The 14,840-nt window shown below is 44.1% G+C and overlaps 1 protein-coding gene across 3 annotated transcripts in view; it reads right to left on the reverse strand.

The window, feature by feature from the left end:
• Positions 1–312: 312 nt before the first annotated feature.
• The window catches only part of LOC138645661 (uncharacterized), a 35,153-nt gene continuing 20,625 nt past the window's right edge, over positions 313–14,840 (reverse strand). Inside the window, exons 6-12 of one of the 3 annotated variants that reach the window (XM_069735111.1) lie at positions 14,535–14,603; positions 14,109–14,183; positions 11,432–11,500; positions 11,256–11,309; positions 11,164–11,180; positions 3,034–3,292; positions 313–975 (exon numbers count right to left, since the gene is read on the reverse strand). In XM_069735111.1, coding sequence (XP_069591212.1) covers positions 839–975; positions 3,034–3,292; positions 11,164–11,180; positions 11,256–11,309; positions 11,432–11,500; positions 14,109–14,183; positions 14,535–14,603 — 680 coding nt within the window. In that variant the 3' untranslated portion in view covers positions 313–838. Of the gene's footprint in view, positions 976–3,033; positions 3,293–11,163; positions 11,181–11,255; positions 11,310–11,431; positions 11,504–14,108; positions 14,184–14,534; positions 14,604–14,840 lie in introns of all 3 variants that reach the window. The other 2 variants (XM_069735110.1, XM_069735112.1) reach the window with 2 other exon arrangements.

The raw sequence follows: 14,840 nt of genomic DNA on the forward strand, positions 1-14,840 counted from the left end.
CACCATGTCACAGCTCACCTCCTCCTCCTGTACAGTGACTGATAACACCTCTATATACAGCTGAAAATATAGGATCCATCATCCACCATGTCACAGCTCACCTCCTCCTCCTGTTCAGTGACTGATAACACCTCTATACACAGCTGATAACACAGGATCCATCATCCACCATTTCACAGCTCACCTCCTCCTCCTCCCTTAACAATGACCACACACTTCAATACAAAAGATAGAGGCCGAGTCCGGTGTTTGCTGCTAATGTACGTGCGTATTTCCTGAAACAACACAAAATTAGTCTAAAGAGCCTCAGTGTCTGGTGTGAAAATAGCAAGATCCCTAGTTTTTATTTTTAACACAGAATGTACTTTAATGTAAAAAATATTTTCTAAAAAATGCATTTTACTCAAAATCTTGATTGAAGTAATCAGTCATTTTCAGATGATTCCTTCCCTTTAAGAAATCTGTAGGTCACATCTGTGGTCACCTGGCCGCCGTATATGAGGAGATCTCTTGGACAGTGCTGGAGCTGTTCTAGCGTTAAGCTTCCAATGGTTGGATACAGTCCTAGGGACCTCAGAGCGTTACACACGGGTCCTGTACTCGTCGAGGCTTTGCAATATTGAGATTTATTATTTTGTAAATGAAATGTTTCCGGGACCAATTAAGGCTGAAGAACATTACATAATAAGTGATTGATTGATGTGTAGTGGAGCCTCGTTGTAGATTGATACACAATGGCCGAGATTTCCAATGGAGAGGGAGCGGCGTTCTCCTTGATTACCGCCATCGTTGGTCTGAGCCGCCTGTATCACCGGATCCGTCCTAGTAGATACTTTCCTTACTTCTCATCTTCGGAGAACAGGAACACGTCGGTGGCCAGTGTCCCGAGCTTGGGCTGATCCCTCAGGATCTCCTTCTTCCGCTCCTCGCTGCTGTCCGTCAGGTCATCGATCACCACAATCACGTTCTTCTTCTCTGTATTTCGGGAACATAAGATTCTCTCGTTAGAACAGAATTACAAGATTGTGATTACAGATAATAATACAGACAGGAGAAAAGGATTCGGATGGGATTAGAGCTCGGCCTGGAGAAGCCTGAGGTCCTATCTTGGCGCTTCCTCTACTCTACTCTTCCTCTACTCTACTCTGTAGATCACATGTGGACGGTGTCGTCTAGTTTCCCCAGAGCTTGCCTCGTCTGCTCCACTTTTCTCGCCCTCCATTTATTACTTTACTTACTTAGAAGATCGGAGGAGCTACTCACTTAGAGTAAGCGCCAGGTTAATGCGGACCCTCGATGTGATAGAGTCCTAGTGGGCCCCTCTTCATTTTCAATTTTTCTCCCTCATCTTCCGAGAGCCGTCATTTTATGTATTTTTCAGATGAGCGCAGTGTCAGTGTTTTCTTTTTTAAGCTACAAGCTGTGTTTTATCATTAACAATTTGATGTCTTTCTGATCTTTATTTTCTCCATTTTTTGATAAGAAAAACAAAAACAAAAAGAATTTTTGCCATTTTGATTTTCTCCTGGCTTTCATTGTCCAGGGAGAATGTGATGATATCTTAGTGGTTCCGACAGTTCCGCATAAAGCTGTACCACGTATGTGGATATTTTTATTTTTTAGATTTTACATCATAGGTGGCGAAAAGACCTGTATATATATATATATATATATATATATATATTTTTTTTTTTTTTTTGCAAATATTATTAATTTTTTAATGTAATTTTTGTTCAGCCCCCCAGGATAGATAATCCAGGGGTCCCTAGATCAGTTGTAGAGTAATATTGCTCTTAGAGATGAGAATTTACTTTTAAGTGGAATTGAATTCTACTTTCGCCAAACAATTTCTCGAAATTTGCTGTCTCGCGGATTCAACAAAATGAGGACCCCTTGCTGCCATTTTTCTGAACCATAATGGGCCATAAAAAGGTTAAGAAATAAAAAAACTTCATACTTCTGTGGCCCCTCTACTGCCCACCACCACCCATCCGGCTGCCCACCACCACCCATCCGGCTGCCCACCACCACCCATCCGGTCCTCGTTACATTTTTTTATTCCCTCCACTCACGTTGGAATCTTCGGGCCTCTCACATTGTGCCGGACTTCCAGCTGTCATGGCACCCAGGAAGGTTCAACGCTTGATCACACAAAGGTCATGGTGCACGCAGTGAAGTCATGTTGCTGTTGACCTCAAATTGTGCAATCAAATTTCCCGGTAAAATCTACGCAAACGGTCAAATTCAAATTCATCTTTCGCCTGAATGTATTGTGACTGTACGATCTCCTCTGGTTGGGCTTCATAGGTGGCATGGTGGATTTCACAAGGCCCCTAGCTGTCACCACAATGCCTCCAGCCCACGCAATCAATTTTTAGAGCATAGATCAAAGGGCCTCACAGTGGACACCTTCCACCTATTATTTGTGACTCTTACTACTGTGATTGAAGTTAGCTCCGATGTCAGCTGTGTACCACAGCCGCCACCTGTGCCCTATGAAGTGGGCTTAGCTCCTGAGCAGTGCACACATCACTGGTACTTGCACCGCAGATGTCACAAATGGAAACCTGGGCAAAGTGGGCCCCAGTGTCCGTGGGCTCCAGCACGTGCCTGGGTGCCGGGTGATGGAGCTTTGCTCATACGTGCGGATACTAGCGAGTCTCTAGAGGTGGAGGTTGAGTTCCTCGCTGACAGCCATCCATGAGTAACAATGTGGATTGGGCATCATTGGAGCCGATGCCCACCTGAAATATAACAGGTATTATGATCTGTAAACAATGCATGCTGGGAGTTGTAGTTTGGGAACACTGGTGATGCCATTGTACTCACTCAGGTAGATGGCGACCATCGATCAATGACTAGACGTACAATGTGGCCTCATCACTTTCAGTATCAGGTCAGTGAGAATGGACTTCTCCCATTGAATGGTGACTTATCCTAATAAATACTTGTGCCCGATACCTCGGAGGTGCCTCTATGGCTTCATCCCTGTATCAGTCCGTCCTCTCCCGCGGTCCCATCACTATCTCTTACCCAGCGTTAAGGACATCTCTTCTAGCTCCTCGTCATACAGAGAGTCTGTGACATCTGTAAGATTCACTCGTCCTCTGTTCTTGGTATGATACAGGATCCCAAAGTCACACCGCGACTCGCCACTCGAGAACTCGGGCATCCCACTGTTGGAGATGTAATAAGGCTGGACGCTCTTCACAAAGGACTGAGATTCCAGCTTCGTTTTCAGCCATTCAAATTCACTCTCCACTGCTCTCGAAAAAATCCCAACTTTTACTTTCTGAAAATAAGAATAGGAAAACCATTGTAACTGCACAGAGAGTCAATCACTGACTGTATAGAGAGTCAATCACTGACTGCATAGAGAGTCAATCACCGACTGCATAGAGAGTCAATCACTGACTGCATAGAGAGTCAATCACCGACTGCATAGAGAGTCAGTCACTAACTGCATAGAGAGTCAGTCACCGACTGCATAGAGAGTCAATCACCGACTGCATAGAGAGTCAATCACCGACTGCATAGAGAGTCAATCACCGACTGCATAGAGAGTCAATCACCGACTGCATAGAGAGTCAATCACCGACTGCATAGAGAGTCAATCACCGACTGCATAGAGAGTCAGTCACCGACTGCATAGAGAGTCAATCACCGACTGCATAGAGAGTCAATCACCGACTGCATAGAGAGTCAATCACCGACTGCATAGAGAGTCAATCACCGACTGCATAGAGAGTCAATCACCGACTGCATAGAGAGTCAATCACCGACTGCATAGAGAGTCAGTCACTGACTGCATAGAGAGTCAATCACTGACTGCATAGAGAGTCAATCACCGACTGCATAGAGAGTCAATCACTGACTGTATAGAGAGTCAATCACTGACTGCATAGAGAGTCAATCACCGACTGCATAGAGAGTCAATCACTGACTGCATAGAGAGTCAATCACTGACTGCATAGAGAGTCAATCACCGACTGCATAGAGAGTCAATCACCGACTGCATAGAGAGTCAATCACCGACTGCATAGAGAGTCAATCACCGACTGTATAGAGAGTCAATCACCGACTGTATAGAGAGTCAATCACTAACTGCATAGAGAGTCAATCACTGACTGCATAGAGAGTCAATCACTGACTGCATAGAGAGTCAATCACCGACTGCATAGAGAGTCAATCACCGACTGCATAGAGAGTCAGTCACTGACTGCATAGAGAGTCAATCACTGACTGCATAGAGAGTCAGTCACTGACTGCATAGAGAGTCAATCACTGACTGCATAGAGAGTCAATCACTGACTGCATAGAGAGTCAATCACTGACTGCATAGAGAGTCAATCACCGACTGCATAGAGAGTCAATCACCGACTGCATAGAGAGTCAATCACTGACTGCATAGAGAGTCAATCACCGACTGCATAGAGAGTCAATCACCGACTGCATAGAGAGTCAATCACTAACTGCATAGAGAGTCAATCACCGACTGCATAGAGAGTCAATCACCGTCTGCATAGAGAGTCAATCACTGACTGCATAGAGAGTCAATCACCGACTGCATAGAGAGTCAATCACCGACTGCATAGAGAGTCAATCACTGACTGCATAGAGAGTCAATCACTAACTGCATAGAGAGTCAATCACTGACTGCTTCTTATTGTCATGAGGTCTTTGAGTCGCTTCCTTCTAATTGGGAATCATTTTCTTCAGCCATTTTTTGTGTTTCTTTCAGAGATATCAGATGTCGGGCGCCATTACAGCTGCGCCATCAGTTCCTACTCATTTATCTTCCCCAGGTTTGGTCTATATCACTGAATAACAAGCAAAATGTGCAATTTAGAGGCCTGGAGAAGTGCAATAACTGAAAGCCAGCAAGGATTCGAGAGATAGAAATGGTGCCTGACCGTCATGCCTGTTTGATATCAGGATATTCTCGACACTGATCACGATGTAAAAAAATCTGAACCGGACACCAGTCTGAAAATTCAGAAATTACAGACCATACATGCACATAGGTAAGGAACTGGTTAAAAAACAGGTAAGAGTCGCCATAAATGGAAGATTCTCTAAATAGACTGACGTTAGCAGTGGAGACAACAACAAGGGGAACGGCGAAAGTCATTGTGAGGTGACTTTAAAAGTTTATTGATTCTTCAAATATTTTTGACTGCCAGCATTCAGCAAAATATAAAAAACGCGAAAAAATTCCTAATTGTTAGAATTTATAGAAAATAGGTAGAGAAATGGATTTTTTTTAGAATTGATTCTCTCATCTGTAAAATTGAGAGGTTTGGACATTGCCCCTGTGATTAAGATTGTGCTCAGTGACTACAGGCAGTGTCAGGTCGGTGCCGTTATACTGATTACACTGATACCTGTGATCAGGATTGTGCTCAGTAACTACAGACAGTGTCAGGTCGGTGCCGTTATACTGATTACACTGATACCTGTGATCAGGATTGTGCTCAGTGACTACAGACAGTGTCAGGTCGGTGCCGTTATACTGATTACACTGATACCTGTGATTAAGATTGTGCTCAGTGACTACAGACAGTGTCAGGTCAGTGCTGTTATACTGATTACACTGATACCTGTGATTAAGATTGTGCTCAGTGACTACAGACAGTGTCAGGTCGGTGCCGTTATACTGATTACACTGATACCTGTGATTAAGATTGTGCTCAGTGACTACAGACAGTGTCAGGTCAGTGCTGTTATACTGATTACACTGATACCTGTGATTAAGATTGTGCTCAGTGACTACAGACAGTGTCAGGTCAGTGCTGTTATACTGATTACACTGATTCCTGTGATCAGGATTGTGCTCAGTGACTACAGACAGTGTCAGGTCAGTGCTGTTATACTGATTACACTGATACCTGTGATCAGGATTGTGCTCAGTGACTACAGACAGTGTCAGGTCAGTGCTGTTATACTGATTACACTGATACCTGTGATCAGGATTGTGCTCAGTGACTACAGACAGTGTCAGGTCGGTGCCGTTATACTGATTACACTGATTCCTGTGATCAGGATTGTGCTCAGTGACTACAGACAGTGTCAGGTCGGTGCCGTTATACTGATTACACTGATACCTGTGATCAGGATTGTGCTCAGTGACTACAGACAGTGTCAGGTCGGTGCCGTTATACTGATTACACTGATACCTGTGATTAAGATTGTGCTCAGTGACTACAGACAGTGTCAGGTCAGTGCTGTTATACTGATTACACTGATACCTGTGATTAAGATTGTGCTCAGTGACTACAGACAGTGTCAGGTCGGTGCCGTTATACTGATTACACTGATACCTGTGATTAAGATTGTGCTCAGTGACTACAGACAGTGTCAGGTCAGTGCTGTTATACTGATTACACTGATACCTGTGATTAAGATTGTGCTCAGTGACTACAGACAGTGTCAGGTCAGTGCTGTTATACTGATTACACTGATTCCTGTGATCAGGATTGTGCTCAGTGACTACAGACAGTGTCAGGTCAGTGCTGTTATACTGATTACACTGATACCTGTGATCAGGATTGTGCTCAGTGACTACAGACAGTGTCAGGTCAGTGCTGTTATACTGATTACACTGATACCTGTGATCAGGATTGTGCTCAGTGACTACAGACAGTGTCAGGTCGGTGCCGTTATACTGATTACACTGATTCCTGTGATCAGGATTGTGCTCAGTGACTACAGGCAGTGTCAGGTCGGTGCCGTTATACTGATTACACTGATACCTGTGATCAGGATTGTGCTCAGTGACTACAGACAGTGTCAGGTCAGTGCTGTTATACTGATTACACTGATTCCTGTGATCAGGATTGTGCTCAGTGACTACAGACAGTGTCAGGTCGGTGCCGTTATACTGATTACACTGATACCTGTGATCAGGATTGTGCTCAGTGACTACAGACAGTGTCAGGTCGGCGCCGTTATACTGATTACACTCATACCTGTGATCAGGATTGTGCTCAGTGACTATAGACAGTGTCAGGTCAGTGCTGTTATACTGATTACACTGATTCCTGTGATCAGGATTGTGCTCAGTGACTACAGTGTCAGGTCGGTGCCGTTATACTGATTAACCTGATACCTGTGATCAGGATTGTGCTCAGTGACTACAGGCAGTGTCAGGTCGGTGCCGTTATACTGATTACACTGATACCTATGATCAGGATTGTGCTCAGTGACTACAGACAGTGTCAGGTCGGTGCCGTTATACTGATTACACTGATACCTGTGATCAGGATTGTGCTCAGTGACTACAGACAGTGTCAGGTCAGTGCCGTTATACTGATTACAATGATATCTGGTTAAGTGTGGGACTGTGGTTGGGACAGTGGATGAGGCTTCATGTGGTGCCCTGATTAGCCATTTATAATGCAGACTGCTGAGAGTTGACTGATTCCTCACTGACCCGCCCCCTAGTTTATATAATGTATATCTGTATATGTGCTTGAGGTTATCCTGATCATAAAAAATTTCATTTAAAAAAAATGGCACCGCCGCGCCTGCGCAGTAGCAGCTATCTGTGTATATACAGGTGATCCAACAGGTGCTATTGCACAGGCACCGGCAGCGCCATCTTGCTAGAGAAGAAAAAAAATTCCTTCTCCAAGATGGCACTGCACACAGTTTGATGTCTCCACAGTACATTCCCATCCATACAGTAGGATGTCCCCACAGTATATTCCCCCACACACAGTATGATGTCCCCACAGTACATTACCCCCACACACAGCATGATGTCCTCACAGTACATTACCCCCACACACAGTATGATGTCCCCACAGTACATTACCCCCACACACAGCATGATGTCCTCACAGTACATTCCCCCCACAGAGTACGCTATTATCACAGTACATTCCCCACACACAGTTTGATGTCACCACAGTACATTTCCCCACACACAGTATGATGTCCCCTGTTATGATCCGGTGGCCTAGGAGCAGCATGAGACGGACTCTGGAGAAGGTGGAATCTGTACTGACCGCAATCCCTAATCCTAACAGCGCAACTAGAAGTAGCCGTGGGGGGTACCTGACTCTCCCTAGACCCCTCGGCACAGCCTAAGAAATAACTACCCCTAAAGACAGAAACAGGAAACCTATCTTGCCTCAAAGAAAATCCCCAAAGGAAAGACAGCCCCCCACAAATATTGACTGTGAGAGAAGAGGAAAACAACAAACGCAGAAATGAAATCAGGGTCTAGCAAAGGAGGCCATTCTAGCTAAAAAGAAAGGATAGAACAGAGTACTTTGCGGTCAGCACTAAAACACTAGAAAAATATCCACCACAGAAAATACTAAAACCCCACATCTGACTAAAGACATGGGGGGTATATCTGTATCTCCAGAGAAAAGCAAGGCTGCAGAAAATCCTTCACAGGTTAAGCTGGACTAGACCAAAAACACGAAAATGCACAGAACTATAATGTCCACAGTATGTGGACAGCAAAAACAAAGCCAGGACTTATCTTTGAAGAAAAGCACAGCAAACAGGAGAGACCAAAAGTGATGTGAATCCTCCAAGACAATGGACAACTGGCACAGACTGAAAGCTAAAGCAAAGCTATATAGCCAAGCCCAGATTACAAGAAATAGAAACACCTGATAAATGCTGCGATCCAAACACCGCAGCACTACCATTCATAACCACCAGAGGGAGCCCAAGAACAGAATTCACAACAGTCCCCACAGTACATTCCCCCCACACAGTATGATGTCCCCACAGTACATTCCCCCCACACAGTATGATGTCATCACAGTATATTTCCCCCACATACAGTATGATGTCCCCACAATACATTTCCCCCACACACAGTATGATGTCCCCACAATACATTTCCCCCACACACAGTATGATGTCTCCGCAGTACATTTCCCCACACACAGTATGAAATCTTCACACTAGATTCCCTCACACACAGTATGATGTCCCCACAGTACATTCCCCCCCACAGTGCACTATTCTCACAGTACATTGCCCACACACAGTATGATGTCCACACAGTACATTCCCCCCCACACAGTATGATGTCCCCACAGTACATTCCTCACACACAGTATGATGTTCCTACAGTACATTCCCCCACACACAGTATGATATCTCCACAGTACATTCTCCCCCCCACACACACACAGTATGATGTCCTCACAGTACATTCCTCACACACAGTATGATGTTCCTACAGTACATTCCCCCCCCACACAGTATGATATCTCCACAGTACATTCCCCCCACACAGTATGATGTCCCCACAGTACATTCCCCCACACACAGTATGATGTCCCCACAGTACATTCCCACACACACACAGTATGATGTCCCCACAGTACATTCCCCCACACACAGTATGATGTCCCCACAGTACATTCTCCCCCACACAGTATGATGTCCTCACAGTACATTCCCCCACACACAGTATGATGTCCTCACAGTACATTCCCCCACACACAGTATGATGTCCTCACAGTACATTCCCCCACACACAGTATGATGTCCCCACAGTACATTCCCCCACACACAGTATGATGTCCCCACAGTACATTCCCCACACACAGTATGATGTCCCCACAGTACATTCCCCCTCACACAGTATAATGTCCCCACAGTACATTCCCCCCACACACAGTATGATGTCCTGACAGTACATTCCCCCACACACAGTATGATGTCCTCACAGTACATTCCCACACACACACAGTATGATGTCCTCACAGTACATTCCCCCCACACACAGTATGATGTCCCCACAGTACATTCCCCCACACACAGTATGATGTCCCCACAGTATATTCCCCACACACAGTATGATGTCCTCACAGTACATTCCCCCACACACAGTATGATGTCCACACAGTACATTCCCCACACACAGTATGATGTCCCCACAGTACATTCCCCACACACAGTATGATGTCCTCACAGTACATTCCCCCACACACAGTATGATGTCCCCACAGTACATTCCCCCCACACAGTATGATGTCCTCACAGTACATTCCCCACACACAGTATGATGTCCTCACAGTACATTCCCCACACACAGTATGATGTCCTCACAGTACATTCCCCCACACACAGTATGATGTCCCCACAGTACATTCCCCCCACACAGTATGATGTCCTCACAGTACATTCCCCCCACACAGTATGATGTCCCCACAGTACATTCCCCACACACAGTATGATGTCCTCACAGTACATTCCCCCACACACAGTATGATGTCCTCACAGTACATTCCCCCACACACAGTATGATGTCCACACAGTACATTCCCCACACACAGTATGATGTCCCCATAGTACATTCCCCCACACACACAGTATGATGTCCTCACAGTACATTCCCCCACACACAGATGTCCTCACAGTACATTCCCCACACACAGTATGATGTCCCCACAGTACATTCCCCCACACACACAGTATGATGTCCTCACAGTACATTCCCCCACACACAGTATGATGTCCCCACAGTACATTCCCCCACACAGTATGATGTCCCCACAGTACATTCCCCCACACACAGTATGATGTCCTCACAGTACATTCCCCCACACACAGTATGATGTCCTCACAGTACATTCCCCCCACACACAGTATGATGTCCCCACAGTATATTCCCCCACACACAGTATGATGTCCTCACAGTACATTCCTCACACACAGTATGAGGCCCCCACAGTACATTCCCCACACACAGTATGATGTCCCCACAGTACATTCCCCCACACACAGTATGATGTCCTCACAGTACATTCCCCCACACACTGTATGATGTCCACACAGTACATTCCCCCACACACAGTATGATGTCCTCACAGTGCATTCAACCCACACACAGTATGATGTCCCCACAGTTCATTCCCACACACACAGTATGATGTCCTCACAGTGCATTCAACCCACACACAGTATGAGGCCCCCACAGTACATTCCCCACACACAGTATGATGTCCCCACAGTACATTCCCCCCACACACAGTATAATGGTGGTAGAAGACAGGAGTGTGACTATGGGGGTTGCCAAAAGGCACTTACATATAAATGGTAGGTTGGGGCCATTGCATAGATTATACCCAAGGGCCCGGGTTTAGATTGTGTCTCTATGGGAGGAAAATAATGAACTTCTCCACTTACCTTATTGGGAGATTTCTCTAAAAAAATAGAACAAAAGAAGATTTTAATAACTTTAATATTGAGCTGGAGACAAAGTAAGAAAAATCGATTACTTATCACTCCTCGCATCTGCTCCAGTTTATCTTCAAATGAAGAACTAAATTCACCTGCAAGAAATGGAAACAAGAAGATAAAGAAAAAAGTGAGGACGATAATGCAGGATGGAGGTGGATCAGTCTGGTGTTAGGGGAAATGTGTTGAACAGTGGAAAAGTTAAGTTTCAGCTCACCCCCATCAGCAGATCCATGAGAGTCCACAGAAACATCCGAGCACGGAAAACGCCACCGCCCAACGTCCTCTGCTGAGTAAGTAAGAAAAAAAAAATCCAGCTCCGGAGTAAAAGTCATCAATTTTATTTCCACATATGTAAAATTCGGAAAAAGCTGCTTGCAAAAACTGCACCTACTGTTCCAGAAAAAAAGCCGTAAGTTAGCTGAACGCGTTTTGAGCACGCATGGTGCTCTTCGTCCACAGCATAAGCTTGAATAGCCCAACAAGACATATAAAAACAGATTAAACAGGTGAACAGCCATGAAAGTGATTAACTCCACCCCGACAAATCCCATTGGACATCCAGAACACACAGTCATTAGAACAGGTACAAAAAGCAAAAAAACAAAAATCCTTAAGCACATATTATATATACATACCATGAATGCTACACGGATAGATGTAATTATTCCAAAAAAAAAAAAAAGGGGGGTCTGTTGTCGTTATCAACAGATCTGACTATTTTGAATCTATTCATAAAATGCTTTCTGAAAATGATACTTCTATTCAATTGGATTCTGATCCCACTGCTGAGTTTTTGTCACAATGCAAAAGTATCATAGAGGATGGTTTACAACAGGGTTTTTTTTCCAAAGGACAGGCTGAATATTTGTACGTCATTAATCCTAAAATACCATTCATGCATGCTTTACCTAAAACGCATAAAGATGTTTATCCACCTCCCATGCGCCCCATAATAATAAATTTTTCATTCAAAGTAAGGGAGTTTCCATGGGGGCTAAATTCTCACCCTCAGCAGCAAATCTAGTAATGGCTTGGTGGGAGGAAATGTACATTTTCAGTGATAATAACCCTTTTTCTCAGGACATTGAATGGTATTTAAGATATATTGATGATTTATTAATGGTTTGGAAGGGCAATCAGAACTGCTTGGAGCAATTTATCTTTTATATAAATAACAATCCATTCAATTTAAAATTCACTTACATGTTTCATAAATTCACTATACATTTTTTGGATTTATGTCTTCCCTGATACCATCATTCAGAGTAAAACATATCGCAAGCAAACCGCTGGCAATACTATATTACATGCACGCAGTTTTCATCCTCCCCGCGCCATTCATTCAATTCCAGTAGGAGAAGTATTACGAGCCAAAAGAAACTGTAATAATGAACCAGCTTTCACCCAGGAAAAAAACATTATTAAAAAACGTCTCAATAACAGAGCATACCCTAATTGGACTACAGATCGTGATAAAAAAACAAGATCAGATCTTATACAAACTACTAATGTCCATGATGAACAGAAACACTCAGAATTGCTATTAACATGTTATTATTGTCGTGGTTTTTTTTTTTTTTTTTGGAATAATTACATCTATCCGTGTAGCATTCATGGTATGTATATATAATATGTGCTTAAGGATTTTTGTTTTTTTGCTTTTTGTACCTGTTCTAATGACTGCGTGTTCGGGATGTCCAATGGGATTTGTCGGGGTGGAGTTAATCACTTTCATGGCTGTTCCCCTGTTTAATCTGTTTTTATATGTCTTGTTGGGCTATTAAAGCTTATGCTGTGGACGAAGAGCACCATGCGTGCTCGAAACGCGTTCAGCTAACTTACGGCTTTTTTTTCTGGAACAGTTTGTGCAGTTTCTTGCAAGCAGCTTTTTCGAATTTTAAATATGTGGAAATAAAATTGATGACTTTTACTCCGGAGCTGGATTTTTTTTTCTTACTTACTTAGGGGAAATGTGGACAAAACACTGACAGGACACGGACAAGACATGAAAAAACACAGACAAGACTCAGACAGGACACGGACAACACATGAAAAGGACACAGACAAGACACGGACAGGACACAGACAAGACGTAGACAAGACACGGACAGGACACAGACAAGACACGGACAACACATGAAAAGGACACAGACAAAACACAAACTAGACATGGACAAGACAGGAAAAGAACACAGACAAGACACGGACAGGACACAGACAGGACGTAGACAAGACACGGACAACACATGAAAAGGACACAGACAAGACACGGACAGGACACAGACAGGACGTAGACAAGACACGGACAACACATGAAAAGGACACAGACAAGACACGGACAGGACACAGACAAGACGTAGACAAGACACGGACAACACATGAAAAGGACACAGACAAGACACGGACAGGACACAGACAAGACGTAGACAAGACACGGACAACACATGAAAAGGACACAGACAAGACACGGACAGGACACAGACAAGACGTAGACAAGACACGGACAGGACACAGACAAGACACGGACAACACATGAAAAGGACACAGACAAAACACAAACTAGACATGGACAAGACAGGAAAAGAACACAGACAAGACACAAACAAGGCACCGACATCGACAAGACACAGACAAGACACTGACAGGACATGGACAAGACACAGATAATATACAGACAGGACACAGACAAGATGCGGACAAGACACTGACAGGACATGGACAAGACACAGATAATATACAGACAGGACACAGACAAGATGCGGACAAGACACGGACGGGACATGGACAAGACACGGACAAGACACAGATAATATACAGACAATATATCCGGGGAAGTCATGGACCCCAGACTACACGCGCACCCTCATATCCCATATGTGTGTATACATTACCTGCGCTCTCCTCTGGTGAATCTTGATTACTCTTCGTCTCTTGTGGGGTCTCCTCCCGTTGTTCATCATTGTTATCTGTGGGGTGACAGGCAGGGATGATAGCAGCGGTCGGTCCTGCCATGCACGGTGGTGACTGACTATATAATTGTGTCTGTAGGATTATTATTGTAAGTATATGCAAGGTCTCTGCTGGATACTTCCACATATGTATCTACACATCATTGCTTTTATGTTTTTTCCTGTAATTATGTATCTGTGTCACTGTGTGACATGTCCACTGTCATGTTACATTATCAGCTATACTCTTATACTCTTTTTAACCCTTGTGTCACTTTCTTGTCTTTTCCTTGCACATGTTTACCTGGTCCTTTACATTTTTGTGCTTTTTATAAAGCTTTTTCTCACCTTCCCTCCATTATCACTTACCTGACATTGTCTGTGGTGGCTCTGGAGAATTCTCTGTCCTTTGTGTAGTCCTGTCGTCTGATATGTTTCCTGTGGGGTGATGTAGATCCAGTTGGAATCAAAATGAAGCCTTCCCCGTTATTAGCATTATTAGGAAAGTCTACAAACCTTCTGCTGTTTTCAATAAACCAACGAACAACAGAAGTAGCTGAGCACAACTACCGTAATATACAAACACTTTGTCCAGATTCATAATAAAATGTCACTTTTACTGACTACTTCACTCTCAGTTGTTATTCACCCCATCATAACCACATAGTTAGTAGA

The sequence above is a fragment of the Ranitomeya imitator genome, chromosome 7 (assembly GCF_032444005.1).
Source record: "Ranitomeya imitator isolate aRanImi1 chromosome 7, aRanImi1.pri, whole genome shotgun sequence".
Lineage (NCBI taxonomy): Eukaryota > Metazoa > Chordata > Amphibia > Anura > Dendrobatidae > Ranitomeya > Ranitomeya imitator.